General features: G+C 38.4%; 1 protein-coding gene across 19 annotated transcripts in view; it reads right to left on the bottom strand.

Annotated features, from left to right (window-relative positions):
• Positions 1-10,041: 10,041 nt before the first annotated feature.
• The window catches only part of PMS1 (PMS1 homolog 1, mismatch repair system component), a 65,983-nt gene continuing 51,068 nt past the window's right edge, over positions 10,042-24,956 (bottom strand). For 7 of the 19 annotated variants that reach the window (XM_036318924.1, XM_036318926.1, XM_036318928.1 and 4 more), the window contains 4 exons: positions 21,090-21,575; positions 17,597-17,727; positions 13,480-13,640; positions 10,042-10,400 (listed from right to left, as the gene is read on the bottom strand). In XM_036318924.1, coding sequence (XP_036174817.1) covers positions 10,236-10,400; positions 13,480-13,640; positions 17,597-17,727; positions 21,090-21,575 — 943 coding nt within the window. In that variant the 3' untranslated portion in view covers positions 10,042-10,235. Of the gene's footprint in view, positions 10,459-13,479; positions 13,641-17,595; positions 17,728-19,320; positions 19,377-21,089; positions 21,576-24,956 lie in introns of those variants that run through there. The other 12 variants (XM_036318932.1, XM_036318939.1, XM_036318927.1 and 9 more) reach the window with 11 other exon arrangements.

Raw genomic sequence — 24,956 nt, 5'->3', positions numbered from 1 at the left:
TGGGATTAGGGTAATGGTGGCTTCATAGAAAGAGCTTGGAAGTGTGCCTTCCTCTTGAATTTTTGGGAATAGTTTGAGAAGGGTAGATTTTAGTTCTTGTTTGAATGTTTGATAAAACTCTCCTGTGAAGCCGTCTGGCCACAGGCTTTTGTTTACTGGAAGCTTTTTGATGACTGCTTCAATTTCCTCCTTAGTTGTTGGCCTGTTGAGATTTTTTTGGTTGTCTTGATTGAGTTTGGAAGGTTATATTTTTCTAGGAATATGTCCATTTCCTCTAGATCAGGGGTGGGCAAACTTTTTGACTCGAGGGCCACAATGGGTTCTTAAACTGGACTGGAAGGCCGGGACAAAAGCATGGATGGAGTGTTTGTGTGAACTAATATAAATTCAAAGTAAACATCATTACATAAAAGGGTACAGTCTTTTTTTTTTTTTTAGTTTTATTCATTTCAAACGGGCCGGATCCGGCCCGCGGGCCGTAGTTTGCCCACGGCTGCTCTAGATTGTTTAGTTTGTTGGAGCAGAGATGTTCATAGTATTTTTTTTACAATCTTTTGTATTTCTGTGGGGTCTATTGTTATTTCGCCTCTTTCATTTCTGATTTTGTTTATTTGGGTCCTCTCTCTTTGCTTCTTGGTGAACCTGGCTAGAGGTTCATCAATCTTGTTTATCCTTTCAAAGAACCAGCTCTTGGTTTCATTCATCTTTTGTATTTTTTTTATTTCTATTTCATATATTTTTGCTCTGATCTTTATTATCTCCTTCCTTCTGCTCACTCTAGGTTTTTCTTGTTGCTCTCTTTCTAACTCTTCAAGTTGTAGAGTTAGATAATTTATAATCTACTGTGGTCTGAGAAGATGTTTGATATTTCAATCTTCTTGAATTTGGAGAGACTTTGCCTGTGACCCAATATGTGGTCATCTCTGAAAATGTCCCATGTGCACTTGAGAAGAATGTATATTCTGTAGCTTTGGGGTGAAATGTTCTGAAGATGTCAATTAATTCCAACTGATCTAGTGAGTCATTTAGGATTGCTGTTTCCTTGCTGATTTTTTGTCTAGAGGATTTATCCAGTGATGTCAATGGGGTATTAAAGTCCCCTACTATGATCGTACTGCTGTTGATCTCTCCAAGAAGGTTTTTTATGTATCTGGGTGCTCCTGCATTGGGTGCATATATGTTTACCAGAGTTATATCCTCTTGTTGTATCGAACCCTTTAGTATTACGAAGTGGCCTTCCTTATCTCTTGTTATGGCCCTCACTTTGAGGTCTATTTTGTCAGATATAAGTATTGCTACCCCAGCTTTTTTTTCATTTCCATTTGCCTGAAAGATATTTTTCCATTCCTTCACTTTCAGTCTGTGTGAGTCTCTTGTTCTGAGGTGGGTTTCTTGTAGACAGCATATATATGGGTCATGTTTTCTTATCCATTTGGCCACTCGATGTCTTTTGATTGGAGCATTTAGGCCATTTACGTTTAAAGTTATTATTGATAGGTACTTGTTTGTGTCCATTTTTATTTTTTTGTGCCTGTGTTCCTTCTCCCCCACCCCTTTTTTCCCCTTCTTTTTACAACAGTCCCTTTAGCATTTCTTGCATTGCTGGCTTAGTAGTGATAAACTCCCTTAGCCTTTTTTTTTTTTGTCTATGAAGCTCCTGATTTCCCCTTCAATTTAGAATGATAGCCTTGCTGGATAGAGTATTTTTGGATTCAGTCCCTTGCTTTGCATCACTTTGTATACTTCCTTCCATTCCTTTCTGGCCTGACATGTTTCTGTTGAGAAATCATTTGATAATCTAATGGGAGCTCCCTTGTAGGTAACTTTCTGTCTCTCTCTGGCAGCCTTTAAGATTCTCTCTTTGTCGTTAATGTTTGCTTTTGTAATTACGACATGTCTTGGTGTGGGTCTTTTTGGGTTCATCTTGTTTGGGACCCTCTGTGCTTTTGTGACTTTTCTTCCCCAAATCAGGGAAGTTTTCTGACATTTCTTCAAATAGGTTTTCTAACCCTTGCTCCTCTTCTTGTCGTTCTGGCACCCCTATTAAACGTATGTTGCTTCGCTTTATGTTGTCCTAAAGCTCTCTCAAGCTCTCTTCTTTCTTTTGATTTTTTTTTCTCCAATTGCAGTTCAGATTGGGTGTGTTTTGCTTTCCTGTCTTCTAATTTGCTAATTTGGTCCTCTGCTTCTCCTAGTCTACTATTGAAAGCTTCCATATTGTTTTTTATTGTAGCTATGTCACTCCTTATTTCCTTCTGATTCTTACATAGGTTGTTGATTTTCTCACCCATCCAGTTTATGAACTGTATGAACTGTATTCTGAATTCTTTTTCTGACATATTGCATGCCTCTGTTTCATTACTTTTCTGACGAGTCCTCCTTTTCTTTCCTTTTGGGGGTTGTTCTTCTGTCTCCCCATTTTTGCTCTCACCAAAAGATCTAGGTGTCGAGTTGTGTGGGGCCTGTGGCTGCAGCAGTGGGGTTGGTGGTGGGTTGCGCGGTTGCAGGGTGGCAGCTGCTTGCAGGGCAGCTGCTCCTTGCGTGGTCGCGGGGCAGTTGCTGCTCCTTGGGCCATCGCGAGGCTGCTGCTCCTCAGAGGGGGGGTGCAGTCATGGGACGGCCGCTCCTCGTGCAGTTGCAGCTGGTGGCTGCTCCTCCGGCAGTCATGGGCAGTGGTTGCTTGCGTGGCTGTTGGAGTGGTCATGGTGCCTGGGGCTACTGCATAAGGTTCGGCTATTTGCATGCATGGTCACGATGCCTGGGGCTAAAGCATCTGGCTGACAGGAGGAGAGCACACTCCTGAACTCACAGGAGCCCTCAGCTGGGGAGGCTGGAGTCCCCGTGCCCTTGGGGTGGCAGCCGAGGCAGCAGGTCCCTGGCCGGAGTGGCTGTAAGATCCTGGGTAGTGTCTGAGAGCACCCTGGGTGGAGGTGAGACTGGGCTCCTAGTCATAGCAGCTCTCCCCTTCAAGATTGCGCAGCCTCTGCAGCAGACCCGGCACTCTAGGAGAGATTACAGCAGTAGCAGAGGCTGCCGGCTATGCGAGCCTGGTCCGCCAGCCCCCTAAGGTCCTGCGAGATCTAGCTGTCCCTCACTCAGACACACACACACACCACACGTCCACACACTCCCCTTTCGCTCCCTCACTCTCTCCCTCACTCACTCTCTTCCTCATTGCCGTTCTCCCGGCCACTATCTCGGAATTTCCACAGCTTAAGTTTTGAAAAGAAACATAGGGAGCAAATTTGTAGAGTAAATAAGGCCTTCAGTCTTCATAAATTTAACTACCAAATGAAACCATTTACCAGAGGAATCTTAATCTTTATCATATTTAAAAAAGGGTTTATTATTTGAAATCATGTACATGCTGTGGTGCGCCAATTTATAAAAAGTACAATGCACCCTGCTGCATGATAAAGATAAACAGAGGTAGGCCCTACCCAGTGGGGCACAGTTGATTAGGTGTTGTCCTCCCAAGCACCAAGAGGTTGCTGATCCCATTCCCTGTCAGGGCACATGCCTGAGTAGTGGGCTTGGTCCCAGTGGTGGCTGTGCAGGAGGCAGCCAATGGGTGTTCTGCTCTTACATCAATCCTTCTCTTTCTCTCTCCCTCTCCTTTCCTCTCTCTCTATAAATATCAATATAAATATATTTTTAAAAAGTTAACAGAGGTAATAAAACTACACATAAGAAATGTAATACAAAGTCTACTAAGCATTGAATGAGTGGTAGACAATAGTGCTAGGGTATAGGAATAGTTACTTTATTGTTCTAAAAAACACAAAAAGTGAGTTTTTGGCCAGCTGAAGGGTGTCCAGGCAGTGGGGTTAATGATTAGTGCAGAGTCCTATAAAGCATGAGTGAGTAGAAAGAAATAAAAATACACAGCTCTTGTGGTAATGGAACAGCGCAGGTCCCTCCAGCCCTGAGCTCTCTTCCTATAGCCTCCGGGGAAGCGCTCCACGCACAGTGCTTCTTTTTTGTCTTCTGTGTCTTTCCACTTTCTCTTTCCTTAGTATTTAATTGGAATATTTTCTTTATGTTAATGGTTTTTAATCTCATTTTATTTGGTCTTTAATTGTAACCCACTTTAAATCCTTTTTGGAAATAATGTACAAGTCATTTTTCTTTTTCTTTCAAAGTCTCCCCCCTTTTACTAGTGTTGTTCTCTTAACTGATTCAGTAATGAGATATTTTTAATATTTAATATTAATACTATGTTACATTTAATTCTAAATTTTAATTGGTATTGTCACTCCATATCTGGTGTCTGAGCTAGTATGGCTGCACAACGGAAACCAAGTAGTCAAGCATCTCTTTCTCCACATGGCACTTCACCTCGCTATCGAGTACTTTCATATAGACCGGCAGACACAGGGTAGACTGACTTCTTTTTTATTGATTTCAGAGAGGAAGGGAGAGAGAGATAGAGATAGAGATAGAGAGAGAGAGAGAGAGAGAGAGAGAGAGAGAGAAACATCAATGATGAGAGAGAATCATTGATCGGCTGCCTCCTGCATGCCCCCCACTGGGAATTGAGCCCGCAACCCAGGCATGTGCCCTGATCGGGAATTGAACTATGACCTCCTGGTTCACAGATCGATGCTCAACAACTGAGCCACGCTGGCCAAGCTAGATTGACTTATGAGGTAATTGACTTACCCAGAGAAACTGTTTTAATGTAGCCAGAGGAAAGCTGCCAGGCTTCTGTGACTTTGCCTTGGGAGGCAGGTTGACTCACTTCTGTTATAACCTAAAGGTCAAGGTAGTCATGAACTAGCCCAGATTGAAGACAGTGAATGGAGAGACTCCACCTCTTGATGCAGGAATGTGTGGACAGGACAGTAACTACTGATCGTGCCATTTGGGAGCCAGCTACCTCAGCAACATTGTTCAGAATATATAAACCAAACTTCTTAAAAAAAAAAAAATGATGTTCCATAAGAAAAACCTGTTTCTTCTTGTCATTCATTTTTATCTAAATTAGAGAACATAATTAAAATGCCTGTGAGAAAAGCCAAGTCTAAGTTTCCAAAGCGAATGGAGAACCATAAACAGACTCATATTCTAATTAAATTTTAGTATATGTTTGAGTTAAAAAATGTATTTGTATTCTATCTGAAGAGCCTAGCACTTGGTCAAAGGTTTATGTACGTCCTTGTTAACCCAAGTGTGGTTCCTAAACCAGTAGCATAAGCATCACCTGAGAACTTGTTAGAAATGCAAAATATCAGACCCTATCCCAGACCTACTGAATTACCCAGGTATTTTTACAAGATGCCCAGGAGATTCACATGCATGTTAGTTTGAGAAGTGCTGGCTTAGGCCATACCCATATACTAGTGTACACAGAATATCCTCAAAGTTGTCACCTGGAGAAACCCAGAAAACATGAAGTACGCTTCTTCCAACTTTGGGAACAGAGAAAGATTGCACACTTTACTTTGGTTTTAATTGTAAAAATAGCTAAAACTTGATGGCTCCTATAACATCTTTAACAAGTTAGAAACTGCATGTGTTGAGAGGAAATCTTATTTTTATCTGGAACATCAAGGATCATCACTATGTATGTGGGAAAATGTTTGCTCTATAAGATTTTTATGTGATTCGGGAAGTTAAGGAGAAAAGACCAATAAAATTGCAAACTTCCAAGTAGATAATAAGTACCTCATATACATTTACCTATTTACATGTAAAAGCACATGGAAAATTTTTTTGCTATCATTATCAGTGGATTACTTATAATACATAGATGCTCCTCGACTTACATTAGGGTCACATCCTGATAAACCCATCACCAATTGAAAATATCCTAAGTCAAACATGCACTTAATACACCTAACTTCCCAAACATCATAGCTCGGCGTTATCTACTTTAAACGTTGTCAGAACACAAACTAAAAACTGCCGGTAGCATACTACACTGTAAAGTACCGGTTGTTTACCAACATGATCATGTGCCTGAGAGGGAGCCGTGGCTCACTGTTGCTGCCCACATCATGACAGTATCATACAGCCTACCGCCTACCATTAGCCCAGGAAAAGATCAAAATTCGAAGTTTCTACTGAATGTGTATTGCTTTTGCATCATGGATAGTTGAAAAATCCTAAGTTGAACCACTGTAAGTTAAGGACCTACTATATTTTGGTGCAGAACAGCAACACTGTCTTGCAAGTTAATTTGCTATAATTGATCAATGTCTTTAGTAAAATAAAAAAATTTTTTAAAAGATGCCTTTCTAAATTAAATAAATTAACTTTTGAAAACATACCATTTTCTTCCAAAAATATGATCCATTCACAATTTCTTGCCTGTTTCTTCTTGTTATTCATTTTTTATGATCTAAATTACAGAACATAATTAAAATGCCTGTGAGAAAGTTCTTAACAATCAAGTAAGTTCAACATTAAAGATAATTCTAAAATTTTCAGCCATTCCTTTGTCTTGTTAAGCATCTAGACATAAATGCTACCTAAAAAATTATATTTGAATATATAAATCCTTTATAAGTAAAGATGTTTCATTTAAGGGACTAGAAACTTTAGGTTGGTTTCCAAAAGGCCTCAGATACAAGACTAGATTAAAATGCAAACACCAGATTTAATCATCTTTTAAAAAGATAATGAGTGGCTTTCGTAGTCTGTAAGGAACTCAGGACTGGCTGAAATCATACTAACTTCTTAGTACACAAAGGAATGGCAAATGACCTTCCATTCTTCCAGTAATCTGTTAACACCATAAATTAACAAAATAAGGAGATACCTTTTTTTCCAGTTTGGTTCTATTATGGCATCACCCCAGAGAATCTAAAGTGTACGCTGTGAGGCGACGAGGCCCTCAGTAACTGTCAGACTTTGTTACCAGAGCCTTTCACTCTGTGGATCACATGTTGTCTGAATTCTCAAGTAGCCTACTTACTTGCCCTGACTTAAATTTGGCTAAAGTGTTCTGAACCTTATTGTGTACTTTCCTGATTAAAACTTTAATGGTTTTGCCAGCCGGTGTGCTCAGTGGTTGAGTGTCGACCTATGAACCAGGAGGTCATGGTTCAATTCCTGGTCAGGGCACATGCCTGGGTTGTGGGAGTGATCCCCAGTGTGGGGTGTGCAGGAGGCAGCTGATCAGTGAATTTTTCTCATCATTAATGTTTCTCTCCCTCCCTCTCTGAAACCAATAAAAATACATTTAAAACACACACACACACACACACACACACACACACACAAACTTTAATGGTTTTCACAATCCTTAGGATAAAATTTCCCCAATCCTTAGAGCTTATGAGAATCTTTATGATGAAGGCACTGCCTAGCACTCTAATCCAGTCTTCATTTACTCGGGATCTAGTGACACAGAATTCCTTGTGCTCACAATGAGCTGGCACTGCTGTTCCCTCTGCCTGAAAGACCTTCCTTTCCTTTCTCCCAATTTCTCCCATAGATTTCTCCAAGTTGGGAGTGGATACCCCTTTATGCTCCCACAATATATACATGTCCTCATAATACATCACACCACAAGTTTTTCTCCCCTGGAGGGCCAGGGATGTCTTCTCTGTTGTGTTCAGCACTGAGTGTGACATTCACTAAATGGCGCTGACTAGGCAAAGGAATGAGTAGACCACTAAAGTGCAGAGGGCGGGTTTGTTACAGTGACTGCAAGTTCAATGTGCGTAGGGTAGAAGAAATCTACCTTTCCCCTAATTCATTTAAAAGATTTTATGGAAAAAGTGGGCTAGCTCAGGGGCATTTAAATATGGTCAATAAAGTAATGTAGTGGTAATTAACTGAAAAGAGGTCATTCCATTCCTGCTAATAAATATTCGCAACAAAAAAGGAAGAAACAAAATTACGGAATCATATGATTGTGTACATGGGGGTCAAATTCAACATCTTCATTTTAGAGATGAAGAATTAAATGTCTAAAAGTATGGTCAGGGAGAGGGCTTAAATTTTACCTTGTCTTTTTTGTTACAGAGATGGCAGATTTTGGTAAGAATCAATAAGAAAAACTAAACTGGACTTGAACCCACCCACTGCTACTACCCCAGGCCCCCCTGAGAAACAAACGTTGCAGCCCGAAGTTGATCTAACACCCCCTAGAGTGGCATCAGGAGTCCTTTATACTTCCATTGTCCCCACTTTCGTTGACCCTAATGTCTCTTTAGGGCTTATTTTTCACTGCAGGTAGATAACAGTGGTAAAGAACTCGAGTTCTGGCATAAGTCTCAATAGTACCTACAATCCTAAATTTGTTGTGAAGATCAAATAAGATCATGCAAGGTAATGCACAATGTACTCAGCAAACAGGTGGCAAATACCTGCTCTCATTACTGCTACCCTGATTGGCAGAATCCAGACCTGGAAAAAGAAAGGTGTTTATTTATTCACCCCAGAGGTCGCTGAAGGACATCTTAAACAATCACACACTGACTCAGCTAGAAAATGAGCCCAAAATTTCGCTTAGAGCTGGTACAAATGTAATGATGCAAATTTCATCATCCTCTATATTTCCATGAGCTTCTTTTCTCAATTTACCAGTAAGTTAAAAAATATTTCTCCAAGAAAGGTCTCTCTGAGAAGGGGCCCCAATTTCTAAAGGGGTTAATGAGGAAAAAATAGTATTTAAGTTCTGGAAAACAAGGCAGAGTTGACAGGAGAAAGGCCTGGCTACGGGGAGAATTCCAGGAATCACAACTTGCATCTCTTATATAACTCAAGGGTCTTAGGAATTAAAAAATTCTCCTTGAGAAATATGGGAGGTGGTGTGAATGTGGAGATACTATATCCTATAGTGTATTTTACTTCCTACAACAAACATATTCATTGGAAATCATATTTCAATTTTTTATAAATTATTTTGATGCATTGTGGGACCTGTTTTCTGTTTTGTTTTTTAATATATTTTATTGATTTTTACAGAGAGGAAGGGAGAGGGATAGAGAGCCAGAAACATCAATGAGAGAGAAGCATCAATCAGTTGCCTCCTGCACACCCCCTACTGGGGATGTGCCCACAACCAAGGTACATGCCCTTGACTGGAATCGAACCTGGGACCCTTCAGTCCACAGGCCGACGCTCTATCCACTGAGCCAAACCGGTCAGGGCGGGGGCCTGTTTTTTGAAAGGACACATGGGGAATGAATAATCTTAACTTAAATATTCTGTTAAAAATGTAGATCTTGCCCTAGCTCGTTTGGCTCAGTGGATAGAGTGTTGGCCTGTGAACTGAGAGGTCCTGGTTCCATTCTGGTCAAGGGCACATGCCTGGGTTGTGGGCTCGATCCCCAGTGGGGGGTGTGCAGGAGGCAGTCAATCAGTGATTCTCTCTCATCATTGATGTTTCTATTTCTCCCTTTCACTTCCTCTCTAAAATCAATATATATTTTTAAAAATGCAGAACTTCCCATGCCATCTGACAAATTTTAACCCCAAAGCCCAATAACGTCCATATAAGAGAGGTAAATGGCAGAATTTTTAAAGTTATGTTTTGTCTTCCTCTTCATTTTCTCATGTTGTCCCACTTCCTGTCTCACCAGCCTTTGAGCAAGGACTGACAACTTGTCAGATATGCCAGCCGAGTCTGTAGGATCTCTCCCTGCATAGGGTTGAGCTGGTATCTTAGCTCAAACTGCCTTAACAAATACTATAGACTAGTGATGAAAACTACAGATATTCTGAGTCCTAGAGGCTAAAAGTTCAAGATCAAGGTACAGTATGGTTGGTTTCTGATGAAGGCGACCTTCTCTCCATAACCTCACACTGGGGGCGGGGTGCTGGGAGGGAGAAAGGAGAACAAGCCAACTCTCTGGCGGCTCTTCTTCTAAGGGTAATAATGCCACGGTGATGGCCCCACCCTCATGACTTCATCTAAACCTAATTACCTCTTCAAACACCATCACATGCGGGTTAGGACTTCCATATATTAACTTTGGAGACACAGTTCATTGAATATATTGGGTAGAAAATTCACCACCCAAGAATACTGTGTATTTTCAATTTTGTTGCTTACAACCAATTATTATAAAGGCTGGTTCTTCAAAATAAAATGAATAGTCTATATTAGTTTATTTAAGTTTTCTACAGTTTAAAAGTTTTCAATATACAAATAAGCCAGTAAATCTTCACTTAAAATAAGTGAACCAATGAACACTGTTCAGAGATAGTTCAAACACTGATTCATATTATTTATGACCAAATCAATTTCAACAGTAACTAATTTTCTTAAATATGTTTAATCATGTAGCTTCTGGAAGATGAGTTAAATGATGAAAAAATGGGCGACCATGAACACACCCTTTAATTTCATTTCCAAACTGGTGCTTCATTCTGTAGATGATGTCTTGGATGTCCTCCTTTGGTAAGTACATGGGTAATTGTCGAGATAGACGCACCGCTTCTCCCTGTGAAGAGAGCCATCAATTTTTACTGTGAGATACCGGAAGCAGAAATATGTTCTTCCTGGCAAGAAGGAAGACAGAAAACTGATTATATATTTTTTATTATTCATTTGTTCAACAATATTTATTAAACACCAATTATGTGCTAGTCATTTTTGTAGGTTATAGGAATACAGCAGAGAACAAGACAAACAAGATCCCGGCTCTTGTGAAATTTACATTCTAGTTCAAAGAAACAGAAAACAGAGAAAAGACAAAGAAAACTGCAGTAATATGTACAGAATTAAACTGAGCAACATGATAGAAAGTAATTGTGTGGTTAGGAAAAGCTTTCTTGAGGTGGGGTGACATTTAAACTTCAATTTAAACAAGGACCCAGGATGCAAGTATCATGGGTAAAAAAAAGCACTTAGGCAGAGGGAACAACAGAATCAAGTCACCCGTGTAAGTGCGGCCTCGTTACTAAAGGGGAGAGAGGAACAAGACAGGGAGGGAAGCAAGGGGCACATCACCCTTGAAGACGGGTGAGCAATGTGGGTTTTCATCTTAACGCACAGGGAAATAACCAGAGGGCTTTTAAGCAAGAGCCTGGCATTGCTTTTACAATTCACATCTGGCTCCTGTCTGAAGGAAGCATGGTTTGAGGCAATCTCTGCAGTCCTAGTGACTGTAGTGGACATGGAGGGAGGTGTAAAGGCTCCTGCCATGAGCTGGAGGTAGTCAAGACTCACTGAGGAACTGGTTACGAGGGTGCAGAATTGAGGACCATGCCCGCATTTTTGATATGGTAATGATGTGAAGACTGAGAGTTTGGGGATAAAATGGTATTAGTAAAGCTGGCTTCTTTTAAGATTAAAAAAAAAAAAATTGTACTTCGAAGATTTTAAATCCTAACCTTATTCTAACCACACAGCCTCTCCTATTATACTCCCAACCATCCTACTCCTTTATCCCAACTAAACCTATTCTTTGTCTTCACTTTGACCTTTAACCTCTACAATCCCTCCTTATTCTCCTGGTCCACTAGCAAGCACCCTTCTGTCATCTTCCTACATAAGGTATGCCTAGTGAGTAAGAAATAAAGGACACTGTGTCTAGCTTCCTGCATTCCCTTTAGACTCCAGCTAAAATCTAACGCCGATTCCCAGTAGAATGTCATTAATCTTTGTATCTGTCTCACACCTAAAATGGTTTCTTGTATTATAGCGTGCTCAAATTCCTTCACATACCCTCTTGTTCTTCTACCAGCCATGCTGCTCCTCTCCACGTCTGGATAAATTCTGCCAAGCACTGCTGGACAATGACAAGACTGGCTGGATCCAATACCAATGTTAGCTCTTATGAGGCCTCAATGCCACCTGAAAATCGTATTCTTCTCTAATCAACCTCCTCATAGAGGGCCGACAGCTCTTATTTTCTTACCTTTTCCACTATTTCCAGATCCCCAGTGCCTCTCCAGCCCCTTCACTCGCAGCAGATAACTCTCCTAGTCCTTTACCACATGAATCATACATGACTTCTCTCAATTTACCTCAAAATATTTTACATTCGCTTTCCCTCCCCTCTTCTGCTCCTGATTCAGAGGACGGTTTCTCCTTTCTAAAGTTTATATCATGCTGCATCTTCCTTCCTGCCTCTTTTGGAACATCTGCTCTCCTACCTTTCATAGTCAATGTTTTCTACCAATTCAGTGCAATCACGCTAACACCTCTTCTCTTCCTTTCACCACCTCTGGCTTGCTGCCCAGTTTCCACCATGACACACATCTTTCAGCCTATTTCCCCTGTGGCTCTCTTCAGGGCTATCACTTCCATTTAGCAGCCACACCTACTGGTCTTCAGCAACTACTACCCTATGAAGGTTGTGATATTAATATTTACATTTCTTTCTTCCCTTGAACCCTCCTCTTGGTTTTACTATAGTATCTTTATCCGTTTCACCTAATTCAACCTGACCATAAATGAAGCATTCCTGTGGTTGTGGTTCTGATAGGCGTTCTCTTTTATCCTAGACTATCTTCCTTTAAGAATCACACCTTAATATAATGGTAGGTATAATAACAGTAAAAATATTTGTATCTAATCCCAAATACTTCCATTATTTCTGAAATCTTATTTCTTCCCAAATGGTTCTTCAATGCACAATCATGACCCACAACTCCTTCACACACACACTCCTTTTCTATCCCTAGAAACTGGCCGTGTTGAATTGCCCGTGTGGGCTGGGAAATCCCACAAGACAAAGCTCCTGAAGGACTCAGAATGCTTTCATACAATCTTCAGAAAAGGTGAAAGTGGACTTCCCTGCTGAGGAAGCCTGGCCCTCAGAATGCAATGGGCAGACCAGGGTAATAGTCTAAAACAAAAACAGCTCCTTTTTTTTTTTTAAGGGAGAAAATAAACTTTACTAAAGATAAGGTTCACTTTAAAAATAATACCAGTCAACCTTGAGGGATAAAGGCTCAAATAGAGACAATTACTATTGTTTTCCCACCACTATTAAATTTGGACATTTAAAAGTTTATAATCTTCCTCCACCCTCTCTTACAACATATTTTTTTATTGTTGATAGTATTGTAGATGTCTCCCATTCCCCACCCTTACCCTCTATTACTTTTGAGTTTATTTTTTAAGCCCACTGCTGCCTATCTCTAGTTTTGTGCTAGAAAACTACAATTTCCATTTACTTAATAATCTACCTCTTTCATTTCCTTTCTCCTCTTTTGCTCTTGAAAATCACATTACAGTTCTTTTTACACAAGTATTTGGTATTTTGATGGAGCAATTTTGAATCCTTTCTAAAAAAACAAAAACAACAAAAAGAACTTCACTACAAAAAGTCTCGTGCATAAGGCTCTTCCTCAGTATGTACTCTAGGAATAACGTTATAGTAAGAATCCACAACAGTTTACCACAACCAGTTTATTTTAAAGGAGTTTTCTTTTTTTTTTTTAATAGTATTTCCCTCTTGCAAACAATAATAAACCTTATAGAAACTTTACTATTTTAAAACCATTTATTATTTTATTAAGGAACAGTTAAGTATCTTAAAACCTTAGCCAACATAACTGAATAATGCATACCTCTAAATAACTTATCACTTTGCGAGGTCTACATTCATAAACTTCTTTTGCATTTTTGTTGACTATAGCATTAAGAATTTCTTTTAAATCCATCACGCCATAGAACGGAAGACAGTTAGCCATTCCCTCTATTTCTAAGTAGTTTTCAGCAATGGAAACTCCTAGAAGAAAAAAAGAACACCAAAAAAATACCATATTTATCATTAGTTTGGTTGTGTTTAAATTATATTCCAGAAAATACCTATTAAAAACAAAACCACTGTTTGAGTATGTAGTGAACCTTCATAGAATGTAATATAGTCAGGACAAAGTTTTGTTCCTTAGTTGGGAGAACAAATAATAATTTCCCACAGGATTTCACATTCCCAGTAAGTCATATGTGTTTGTAGAAACCACATGAGCGTTATATCATTTAATCTCAATGACTGCTGTTCTGTTCCCTGCATTTGTTTAGAAGATTTCTTTCTTTAGAGAGAAAATGGAGTCCCATGATATTTATTAAAATAAATACTGCTCTAAGTGTTTTAACAACTGCTGCTGTTCAAGTTCAAGCCTACTGGTTTAATATCTAACTTAAAGACGTGGATTATTTCAATGATTATTTTAACTTACAAATTATAAAAATACAGCTGGAATTTTTTTCCAGCTTTACTGAAATATAACTGACATAACATTATATAAGTGTAAGGTATATAAAGTATTGATTTGATAAACATATGTTGCAAAATGGTTACCATCATAGTGAGTAGCTTATTAATATACTAGAGGCCCGATGCACAAAATTCATGCAAGAGTAGGCCTTCCTTCCTCTGGCTGTCAGCACCAGCTTCCCTCTGGTACCCAGGACCCGGGCTTACCCTCCGGTCGCCGGCGGTCACCTGGGACCTGGGCTTCCCTCGCAGCCCCGGCTTTGTCCAGAAGGACATCCAGTCTAATTAGCATATTATGCTTTTATTATTATAGATTAGTAATTTGAGGAAATGAAATGCTAATGTTTATTCAATATATTTTACTAGGACAATGTATAAACTGACATGTTATCTATTATTTAAGCTATTCTAAATAATTTAATGATTAAAATAAAACTAAAAACTAGCTATATCATTGAATATAAAACTAGGTAAAATATTCATAATAGCATATATTCATTCCAAAGCATCAAATTTTGCATTAGAATGCATGTTATAGTTTTGGAAAATAGCAGACTTGTTTTCTTTGGCTATATCTGTGTAACAGTATTCTTAACATTGAAGTCCATAGAATGTTACTTTGAAGTAAAGAAAATGCGACAGTCCAAAGTTGGAAAGTGGTATAAATGAGCTGTAAATGGATGGACAAAAACAAAAAAGAGGAGTGGTGTAGCTTGAAGAGTTTCAGACCCTGATATGGCGATGATCCTAGCCCTAGTCTGTTCTCAGTTAGACCAGGCCTTGACGTGGACGGCAGATGCAATGCAAGTGGCACACTAGGCAGAGCAGCACCCAAATGCTCTTCCTGGGAAACAACTGACAACTAGAATAAGCACATGTAAGATCAGCCAGTAAGTGATAAAATACGGACTTCAGTGAATGGAGACAAAATGAGAGTTTGAGCAACCAGGGGAACTTAAATGGGACTTGAATCAGGGGTTAGACAGGCAAAGAGGAGGTAGCAGAATATTCTAGTTCACATCTTCTTACATATATATCGATATGGAATTTACAAAAATATCAGTCAAGAGACTTGTTACTAATATGATTGGATTGAAAAGTCTAATGCCAACTATATTTGCTCTGAAAAACTACACATTTCAGAGAATGACTTATGGACATGGATAAAAAGCATTTGGCAACAGATGAGGAAACTGAGCAATATTTTAATCTCTGTGCTTGCAAAATTCAGATATAAAAAACTTAGATATCTGGAACCATGTAACTATAAACTTTCAAGACATTTCCATAAAATTCTGTGAAATGCTTCCCAATTTTCAGGGAAAATACTCCAAATTAATAAGTGGTTTGACAAGTTTTCACTTTCTAAAATATGGAATTCTTAATGATGCAGAACAAAAAACGATGCCATTAATAAGCAAAGTTTTTAGGGTCACATTCAGAATCTTTTCCCTCAAAGTCAGATGTATTCTTCCTATCTTTCACTGCCTGGATCCAAAGATGTTTTGTAAAAACTTGCAAATTGTTGATCCAAAGTTAAGTCCAATACAACAAAACTCTCACTAAAGAAAAAGAAATGGGCTTTAAGAAACATGGCATAAAAATTAATAAAGAAAAATAACCAAAAAATTAAGAAAGAAAACATGAAGGTTTTTAATTTGATCTGTTATTGACAAGATATGCTCATGATAATCTGTTAATTCCAAACAAATCAAGTCAGTTTGCAGATGACTGTCTTAGTAATTTTTACACCTTTGATGCCATGCAAAAAGTACTGGCATTCAGTCAGACTTAAAAAACACTATCTACAAGCTAAGAGCTGACAGCATCTGTCAGAAACTCACTGGGTAGCTCAAAAATAAACATGCTCTTGGAATAGATAGAGCAGTTACCCTAATTTAAAAAAAAATGGCTGTGATGACATCTTTCGAGAAAAAAATGGCACCAGCCACCAACACCAAAGAGTTAATTAGGAAATTAGATTAAGTCAAGAAAAAATATCTTGCTACACACACACACACCTTGTTTCACACTGCAAATAAATTAAAAATGTGCCAGGGTCCTGAAGATTTCTAGAAGGAGTAAAAGAAATGACTCCAAAGGACGGGAAGAAAAGAGAGTATTTGAACACCTATCAATCCATTGCTACACACTATGCTAACTGATCATGCAAGTACTTTGTTTAGTTACTCACTACTTCATGATGTAAATATCTCAATTTTAATAGGGAAGCAATATAACAAATTCATTAAGAGCCAGGCTCTAAAAGATAGATTACATGGGTTCAAATCCTGGTTCTACCTCTGCGAACCGCTAAGCAAACTTAACTTCTCTGTGCTTTGATGTTACCACCTATAAAATGGGGACAGCAATAGAGCCTACTTCATAGGGCTATTAGAATAATAAATTAATACATTTAATATTAAGAATATTCAATAATTACTAGTTGTTATTGATGAAGAAATATCTAGGCTAACTCACTTTCCCATAAACAGTGTTTAAATGGCAGAGTTGGAATTTAGACACTCTACTCCAAATCTAACTATCCAAGACGGAGGCAGTGAGTAGGTAAGAAGTTTAGGGTAGGTATCCTTAAAACTGAAAAAGCCAAGTAAAATTAAAGTTCAGAACACCAAAGTATTTTCAGCTTAAACCCAATTTCATGGTTTTGTACATTGTTTTCACTTATTTTCTTTTGAGATCTCAGTAAAACATTCCTTTAAAAATCGTCAACACTGTTTTGACTGAACTTGTTTTTCTACACTTTGGTCACAAGTTTAGGCGTGGGTGGAAGAAGGAACAGTATTATCACTCTTGGTGGTGCCTTTGTGAGCCCTGCTGCCAATTTAGGAAGCTAGGGCAGAAGGCGGTGAAGTCCGGAAACAATGAAAGAACAGAGAAAGGGCCAGCCAGGAAAAACTGAAGTCTCCAAGCCTGAAGGAGCCTTTTTTCCTCCCCACCAGTGAATTTCCATAGCAACGAGGAGTGCTATCACACAGCCTTAGTAAAGCCAGGGGATCCAATCAGCCACTCTCCAAATAGCAAGAGGGCTGGTGTTACACGTAACTGCAAAGAAAGCACCAGAATGATTTAAGAAAAAGCAGGAGGCCCGTTTTTGTTAGGTTACACCAGGGGCTACATATTTACCTGTTTTACCACCTGAATGAGCATTTAATAACTAGTTAGACAGAGCAGGAATTTGAATCCTGTGACAAAGAATGGCAAAAATTAGAACTACTTGATTAGTTATGGAAATGCAATTCAAGCCAACAGAATGAAAGAGATACCAAACCTGCTTATTTCAGACAGATGTGACATGTCTGAAATATGGCTGTTTTTACGTGACTGACGTACTTTTAGTGAGACAAAAATACACCATGATATCTCTAAATTATGAAACCCAAATGTGTCTCCTGGAACAAGATTTATTTTTCCAAGAGAGGAAATATTAAACCACATCATCATACCTGGTATCAATTTTATCTTGAAACCATTTGCTGTAAGACGAGGATCGGACAGGTAAGTTGATCCACTGTAGCTTTGGTCACCTGCTGTCATTTTATATAAAATCTCTAAATAATGAGATCCATTAAAAAGACTGAAAAAGAAATAATGGTCCTTTAATTTATTAAATATGTAAAATAAAATTTAAAATTTTATGGAAAATAGTTAATCTAAAGGCCTTTTAAAAAGTGTTATTAGCGCCGAAACCGGTTTGGCTCAGTGGATAGAGCGTCGGCCTGCGGACTGAAGGGTCCCGGGTTCGATTCCGGTCAGGGGCATGTACCTGGGTTGCGGGCACATCCCCAATGGGAGATGTGCAGGAGGCAGCTGATCGATGTTTCTCTCTCATCGATGTTTCTAACTCTATCTCTCTCCCTTCCTCTCTGTAGAAAATCAATAAAATATATTAAAAAAAAAAAGTGTTATTAGTAACCAAAATACAAAGGCATCAGCAACTCTGTAAGGAAGTTTACTTTTTTACATTTCTGTTAATATTTTATAGAAGACCTACCACATATAACGTACAGAAGGAGGAAGAATACATATAAAAGACAGTTCCTATCTTCTACGATGTTATAAATAAAATGTAAAATAAAAAAGTGTGCTCCCTCAATATAATACAAATGAAAACTATACCTATAAATGCCATTTATACCTTTAAACAGACACATAATATATTGCCAAGTTACTCAAGTGGTACAGCCTACATAATTTCCAATTGTTAGTCAATAATAAAAAGATAAGCATATATATCTTTCTCCCAGGAACTTATAAATTCAGTAATTCGGAGCCTGGGAGAGCTTCCTTCAGCCATGGCATGTTTGCTAGCGGTGGCGTATGAGTGGTATTGGCTTTAGGCAAAATTCTGAGGTAGCCAAAGATGCTCTAGGGCACAAATTAGCCTTTCCTGTTGGTTATAGGCTCAATCACAGTGCTCAAACATGTTATTACAATAAAGTGTCTGCTGGGGTTGACGTGTGAGAGGTTACCATTTTCCCATTCAGTCAATGAATACTTGAGTGCCTAGCAAGTGATAGATACTGTCTTAGGTGTGCAGGGCTCTGTTCTATGTTTCTGTATAAGATTTTAAGCTGCTATTTATTCATTACAGCCCTGAACCCTTGAAAAAGTAAATGAATAGATGATTTTTTGCTTATCATCTCTGAAAGGCAAAGGACCCCACTGGCTATGACAGATGTCACAGAGTGGAAAACTCTGGCTTCATATCAGACGTGCTCTCTCTGGTCTAACCAAGATTCAGAAAACCAATCTGAGAGCCAGAGATGGTGATGATATAGCACAGCAACAAATGGTGCAGGCTCTACAGTTACTGTCTAGATTGGACGCTTGGATCCAACTATTTATTTATTAGCCATGTGAGCCTGGGTAAGTTACTTAACAGTTCTATGTCTCAGTTTCCCCACCTATAAAATAAGGATGATAGTACCTCTCTCATCAGGTATGAAGATCATGAAAGCAAAGGGCGTAGTAAAGCTCTTTCATAAGTAAGTGCTCAGTAAACATTAGACATTGTTGAGAATAACCAATGGATGAAACATTACTCTGTTTTACAGCTCTCTAAATTGCTCCCTTCAGAGAGAAGCTACACTGCCCTCAGGAGAATTCTAGTGAGAAAACAGCCCAACCCCAAATGACCCTGTCCATAGCTCAGTTCTGAAAAACTTACATTATTAACTGTAATGGGGACGTCACATTTCAGAAAACTCCAGATACACCCTAGCTCTTTTTAAGGAAATAAAGAGAAAAGTATCAGATATTTGAACTGTTTTAATTCAGCTTAAGGCTGCATTCACTCTTTTTCTGATTCTTCTTTTGACAGTCCTAAGCCAATCTATACTATGAGAGATGCTGGATTTCAGTTAATGTGGTAATTGTAGCCTTAATTATAAAAGACAGTTTACAAATGTTCGGCCCCATTTCTTTTTCCTTCTGGTACAGGGCCTTTAACACAGAGGTTTTAATATATTTTATAAGTAATTTTTTATTTATTCTTAGAGGTCTGAAAGAATTATCTGCGGATGTGTCCTAGAGAACAAATTCTAATTATCTTTCCATTTCAGGTTTTTATCTCCTTTGATGTACCTGTGATTCTCTTCTACCTATGTCACACTAAAAAAGAAATATTAAGTATAAAAAAGGGAAATATTAATGTGATTAGTTATTCATTTTTACAGAAAATAATGTGCTCTATAGTATGTAAAAAAGAAACTCCCTGGTTTGGCTCAGTGGATGGAGCGTTGGTCTGAGGACTGAAGGGTCCCAATTTGATTTTGGTCAAGGGCACATGCCTGGGTTGCAGGATCAATCCCCAGTGGGGGGCGTGCATGAGGCAGCTGATCAATGATTCTCTTATCATTGATGTCTCTCTCTCTCTCTCCCCCCCTTCCTTTCTTGAAATCAATAAAAATATATTAAAAAAATAAAATAGAATCTGTAATAAAATTAGTTCCAAGAGAATAACCAATGGATGAAACATTAGATGGAAAGGTTGACAGGGAACTTAAGGTGGGAGATCAGGCTGTCACCTGCTGACCCAGGGATAAGTGCCTTTGATGGGACTGAATACAAAGCACATGGCACCGTCTATGAGGCCATCTCACCAGAAAGTGGAATCTAAATCCATTCCATCCTCCTGAGCTAACCCCCACTGAAACACGGGAGAGGGAAAAACAAGCTGACCACCATTGCATGGGAACAAAGAGACAAATCGAGACGAGACATTCCAATGAGCAAGTGCCGGTATTAATAAAAAGTTAATGGAGTGGTGTTCAGATAGAGTTGTGAGCACACCAAAATGTAACGGTTGGACGTTGACTAGATACAAATTAAAAATTTTAAAACTACAGGAAAGACATTTTGAGACAACAAGGAACAATTCCAAGGAATTATTATTGTGTAAGTTATGACAAAGGCACTGTGGTTAGCTAAGAAAATAGCCATTTTTGAGAGAGATATACTGAAAGACATATGGGTGGGAATTGTTCTAAAATACTTTAGCAAAGGAAAGAAAATATGCATATATATACATACACACACGCATACATGGGCAGAGTAAATGTGGCAAAATCTTGAAAATTGTTGATAAAGGTATTCATTGTACAGATCTATTTTGGTATATCCTTTAAATGTTTAAGAGCACACACCAAAGAATTATTATGGCAACTTCACTTCAAAATTACCCTAGGGAAGTCACTAATGTACAGGTGGAGAATTAAGCTTCATATTTATTAATTGCAGAACTACGTAGAATATTTTAAAATTATTTACTTAAAAACAATTACTTCCACTGAAGATCAGAAATGAAGTTTTTATAAGATTTCTTTAAATAAACACTTTTCCCTATTAGGAAACACTTTCAACTTTTTACCTCCAATTTCTAATCTAGTATGGATTAATAAATGTTTTTAGAGTAAGAAATGTATTACTTCACCATACCTCTCTGTTAATATAATTGGTTTTTCCAATGGCTCTGCAGGAAGTTTATGATTCTCAAGAAGTCTTTTAAAGAGCAGGGCTTCTTCCACTCTATATGGATTTAGCAACATTACCTCTGTTTTGGATGTAACTAGCCATCCATCAGGAAACTTGAGATTGTGGATTAAGCAAAGTTCGTCCTTCTCTTCTGGTTCAAATTTCTTGTGTTTCTCTACATTTTTTTTAAAGTTTTCCATAGAAAAGTGAATTTGAACTATTTTAATGGTTTGACTCTTTTTTTTTTCAACTTGGGACTGGAAAAGCTCATCCAGTTTTGGCTGATTAGATAATGATGTTTTCAACTTGTGCTTCTGTGCCAAACTCCACGAGCTTGTGGGTTTTATCTTTTTTCTGCCATCTTGTAGTGAGGCTTGTGACTCCTGTTCAATGGCTCTCTTGATTTGCCTATTGTATCGTTCCAAGTCTTTAGTAGCCCTCTCTTCATATCTATGAATAGATAAAGAGAACTAATGAGTTCGTAATCAGAAATACATTAACCATCCGAAATAAATTTTATAAAAAAAGAGTGGCCCGATGCACGAATTTGTGCACATTGGAAGGCAATTAGAGTATTTTAATATCACTATTCGCCCTTTCTCTATAATAGAAGTGTCAACCAAATTCACCATCGACAATGACAGATCGAAACACATGCATGCGATTGAGGCCAGCAAGAGCTTTATATGTAACGCACATGCGCGAGTCAACTTAGCCTTTTATACATAGAGAATAAACTTGCTTAATTAGGCCTGCTTCCCGATGTAGCTAAACTTTTTCCAGCCCAGTGAAGCACCCCAACTTCTCTTTCAGGTAATTCTCAGCAACACAGCAGTAAATATCAATACAAAGCAGATTATTGTTGTAGATCACACAGGGAGAACAAAGGGTATAATATTTAACAGTAGCCGTGTTTGACTATATTCTGTGCAGTGAGAAAACCTGAAGTCATTTTCAAGGTCCACCATTTCTTACTTCTTTTCAGTCAGGTCAAGTTTCTAAGCTTTCTAAATCTCCGTTTTCCAGCTAATGAAAAAAAAAAAAATAGGATTCCACCGAGTCTCCTATCTACCTACTCCAGGACTTCTGTGAAGATCATGAGATGAGGCACGGACATTTGGTTAAAGTATAAAAGGTTTCCACCTGGTTATAAAGCAAGTCGTGTTCATAGGCTGAAGAAAACTGCAAGGAAGCTAGTTGCTAGGGAGAGGCAGCCCGGCGTTGCTACGTGATGTCATTACCTGGCACTCACAGTCACCGTTTCCAGGCTGGGCTAGGCTGTGGGCCGCATTTTGCACCATGGAACCTTGGCAGTGTTGGCTGCGATTTGGTGGGGTGTCACTCCAGGGTGGTGGCGGGGCCTGTGTCCCACTTGGGGGAAGCCAAGTGTTGCTTCGTGGGTGCCAGGTCCAAAGTGCCGTTTCTCTGTAAATGGCCAGTGCGCGTCATAGCAGCTCCTGCGTTGAGTATCTGCCCCTGGTGGTCAGTGCGGGTCATAGCGACTGGTTGGACACATAGCATTTTATATGTATAGACAAAGCTGGCATTCCAGGCCTGGTAATTGTGAAGGAACTATATTGGGCTATCCCTCCCATATATAAACAAAATAGATACCACCCATTTAACATAGGTACTGAAGAGCAGGAAAAGCAGGCAGAAACTGTAATGGGTTCAACCCTTGAATAAACAGAACCACATTTATACAGCCTTTACCCAGAGAGCAGTTCCCAGCATTAACAGGAGTAGGAGTGGCAAGAACTCCCATCAGAAAGCTGCACTGCCATTAGCTTGAGTCAACCGAACACAGAGCTAGCTCCTTGATTCCAAAACAACTGAACACTGAGGGAGAAAACCCCATGTGTGGGAACCCAGAGGGTAACAATCACCAGAAGGCTAAATGCGCCAACCAGGAACTTCAGTGGCTACTTGCTGCAATTAGAGAGAGAGAGAGAGAGAGAGAGAGAGAGAGAGAGTGAGTTTTTGGAGTCTGAATTCCACAGAATTAGATGGCATAGTAAACACTTTGGGCTTTCAGTTAAAACTGAAGGAAGACCACATTTTAGAGGTAATAAAAAACAACTGTCCTGTAACTGTGGAAGCTGCCCTAGGACTAAAGGCAAAATTTAGTCTCCCTACTGAAGTGTAAACAAAGCTTCCATAAGCTCAAGGTTGTCTGTCAATAATTTAAATGCCTGGCAGAACAAAAAACAACACTTTTCAGAAGAAAACAATCCAGATTTTCTACAACATATGAGCCATAATGTCCATTATATAATCAGAAGCTATCACTCAACCAATAAAAAACAGGAAAACATGATTCATGGTCAAGAAAAGAAGTGATCAGTAGAAACCAACCTCAAGATGACTCAGATGTTGGAATTTGCCAAATAAATAAAAACAGGTTTTTATAAGTATTTAAGGTCTTAAAGGAAAAGATTATCATAATGAGAGAATAGAAGGGGGTAACTCAACAGAGAAGGAAAATTATCAAAAGGATAAAATGGAAATGGAAATTCTAAAACTAAGAAACACAGTATCTAAAACAAAAATTTTACTGGGAGGTTTAACAGCAGGTCAGAGATGGCAAGGACAGGGTCAGTAAAACAGAATACAGCTCAATAGAAATTATCCAATCTGAACAACAGAGAGAAAAGTGATTGAAGATTGAAAAACACCTTAGTGACTTATGGCATAAACAGCAACCCAAAATGTAAGTTACATATAAACAATAAAAGTGAGGGGTGGAAAACATTTGAAGAAATGAAATTATGGCTGACACAACCAATCTGGAGACACACATTTTACATATCCAAGGTCAGTAAACCCCAAGCAGGATAAATCCAAAGAAATCCACAGCTAAGTATATTAGAATCCTAACTGCTGAAAACCAAAATAAAGATAAAGCAGTCAAAGGAGAAAAAAGGTATTACATAATTGCTAAAAAGGAAAGGTAATAATAATATTCTGAAAGGAGTTAGATAAAAAACAAACAGAGACATTACAGAACAAACAAACACCACCATAAAAATAGACACTTTCAGAAAAAATGTTGAGAATCTATTTTCAGCATCATTGTACTATTGAGGAATGACACCAAATGGATATTCAGAAATAATGAACAGCAGAAATGGTAACTGTGTAGGTAAATAGAAAAAAAATCTTTAAAAAATTATTTCTGAAAGATAACTTTAAATTTAAAAATATAGTATTTTAAAGTGAGGTTTATGTTGTATGTAAATATAAAATACATGACACCAACTGCAGAAAGGACAAAAGTGGTAAATGGAATTATACTTGCCTAGTTTTTATACCGGGTGAGGCAAAAGTAGGTTTACAGTTGTTCATATGGAAAATAGTAATAGTAATACAAGAATAAACTCTCACATACTCACAACTATAAACCTACTTTTGACCCACTCTGTATTTGTGTGAAATTATATTCTACAAACTCTTACGTGATAAATTAAGGATGTATAAAATATTCCCCAAAGCAAAAACTAATGCAAAATTAATAAAGGAATTAAAGTTAACTATTAAATTATATTCCTTTAACCTGAACAAGGCTGTTTCCCCAAAAAAGGAGAAATAGAGGAACAAAACTGGTGAGATGCACAAAATAAGAAAATGGTAGACCTAAACTCAACCCTGTCAGTCATTACATTACATGGACTGAATATTCCAATTAAAAGGCAGGTTGTAAGGCTGAATTTAAAAAGCAAAATAAATAAATAAATAAAAAATAATATATGTCTACAAGAGTTACACTTTAAATATACAGACACAGACTGTTCAAAAATAAAATACTTATGTATTTACTCTAGTATACTTTTT

This window comes from Myotis myotis, unplaced genomic scaffold (assembly GCF_014108235.1).
Source record: "Myotis myotis isolate mMyoMyo1 unplaced genomic scaffold, mMyoMyo1.p scaffold_m19_p_8, whole genome shotgun sequence".
Lineage (NCBI taxonomy): Eukaryota > Metazoa > Chordata > Mammalia > Chiroptera > Vespertilionidae > Myotis > Myotis myotis.
This window is presented reverse-complemented; position numbering and strand designations above follow the sequence as displayed.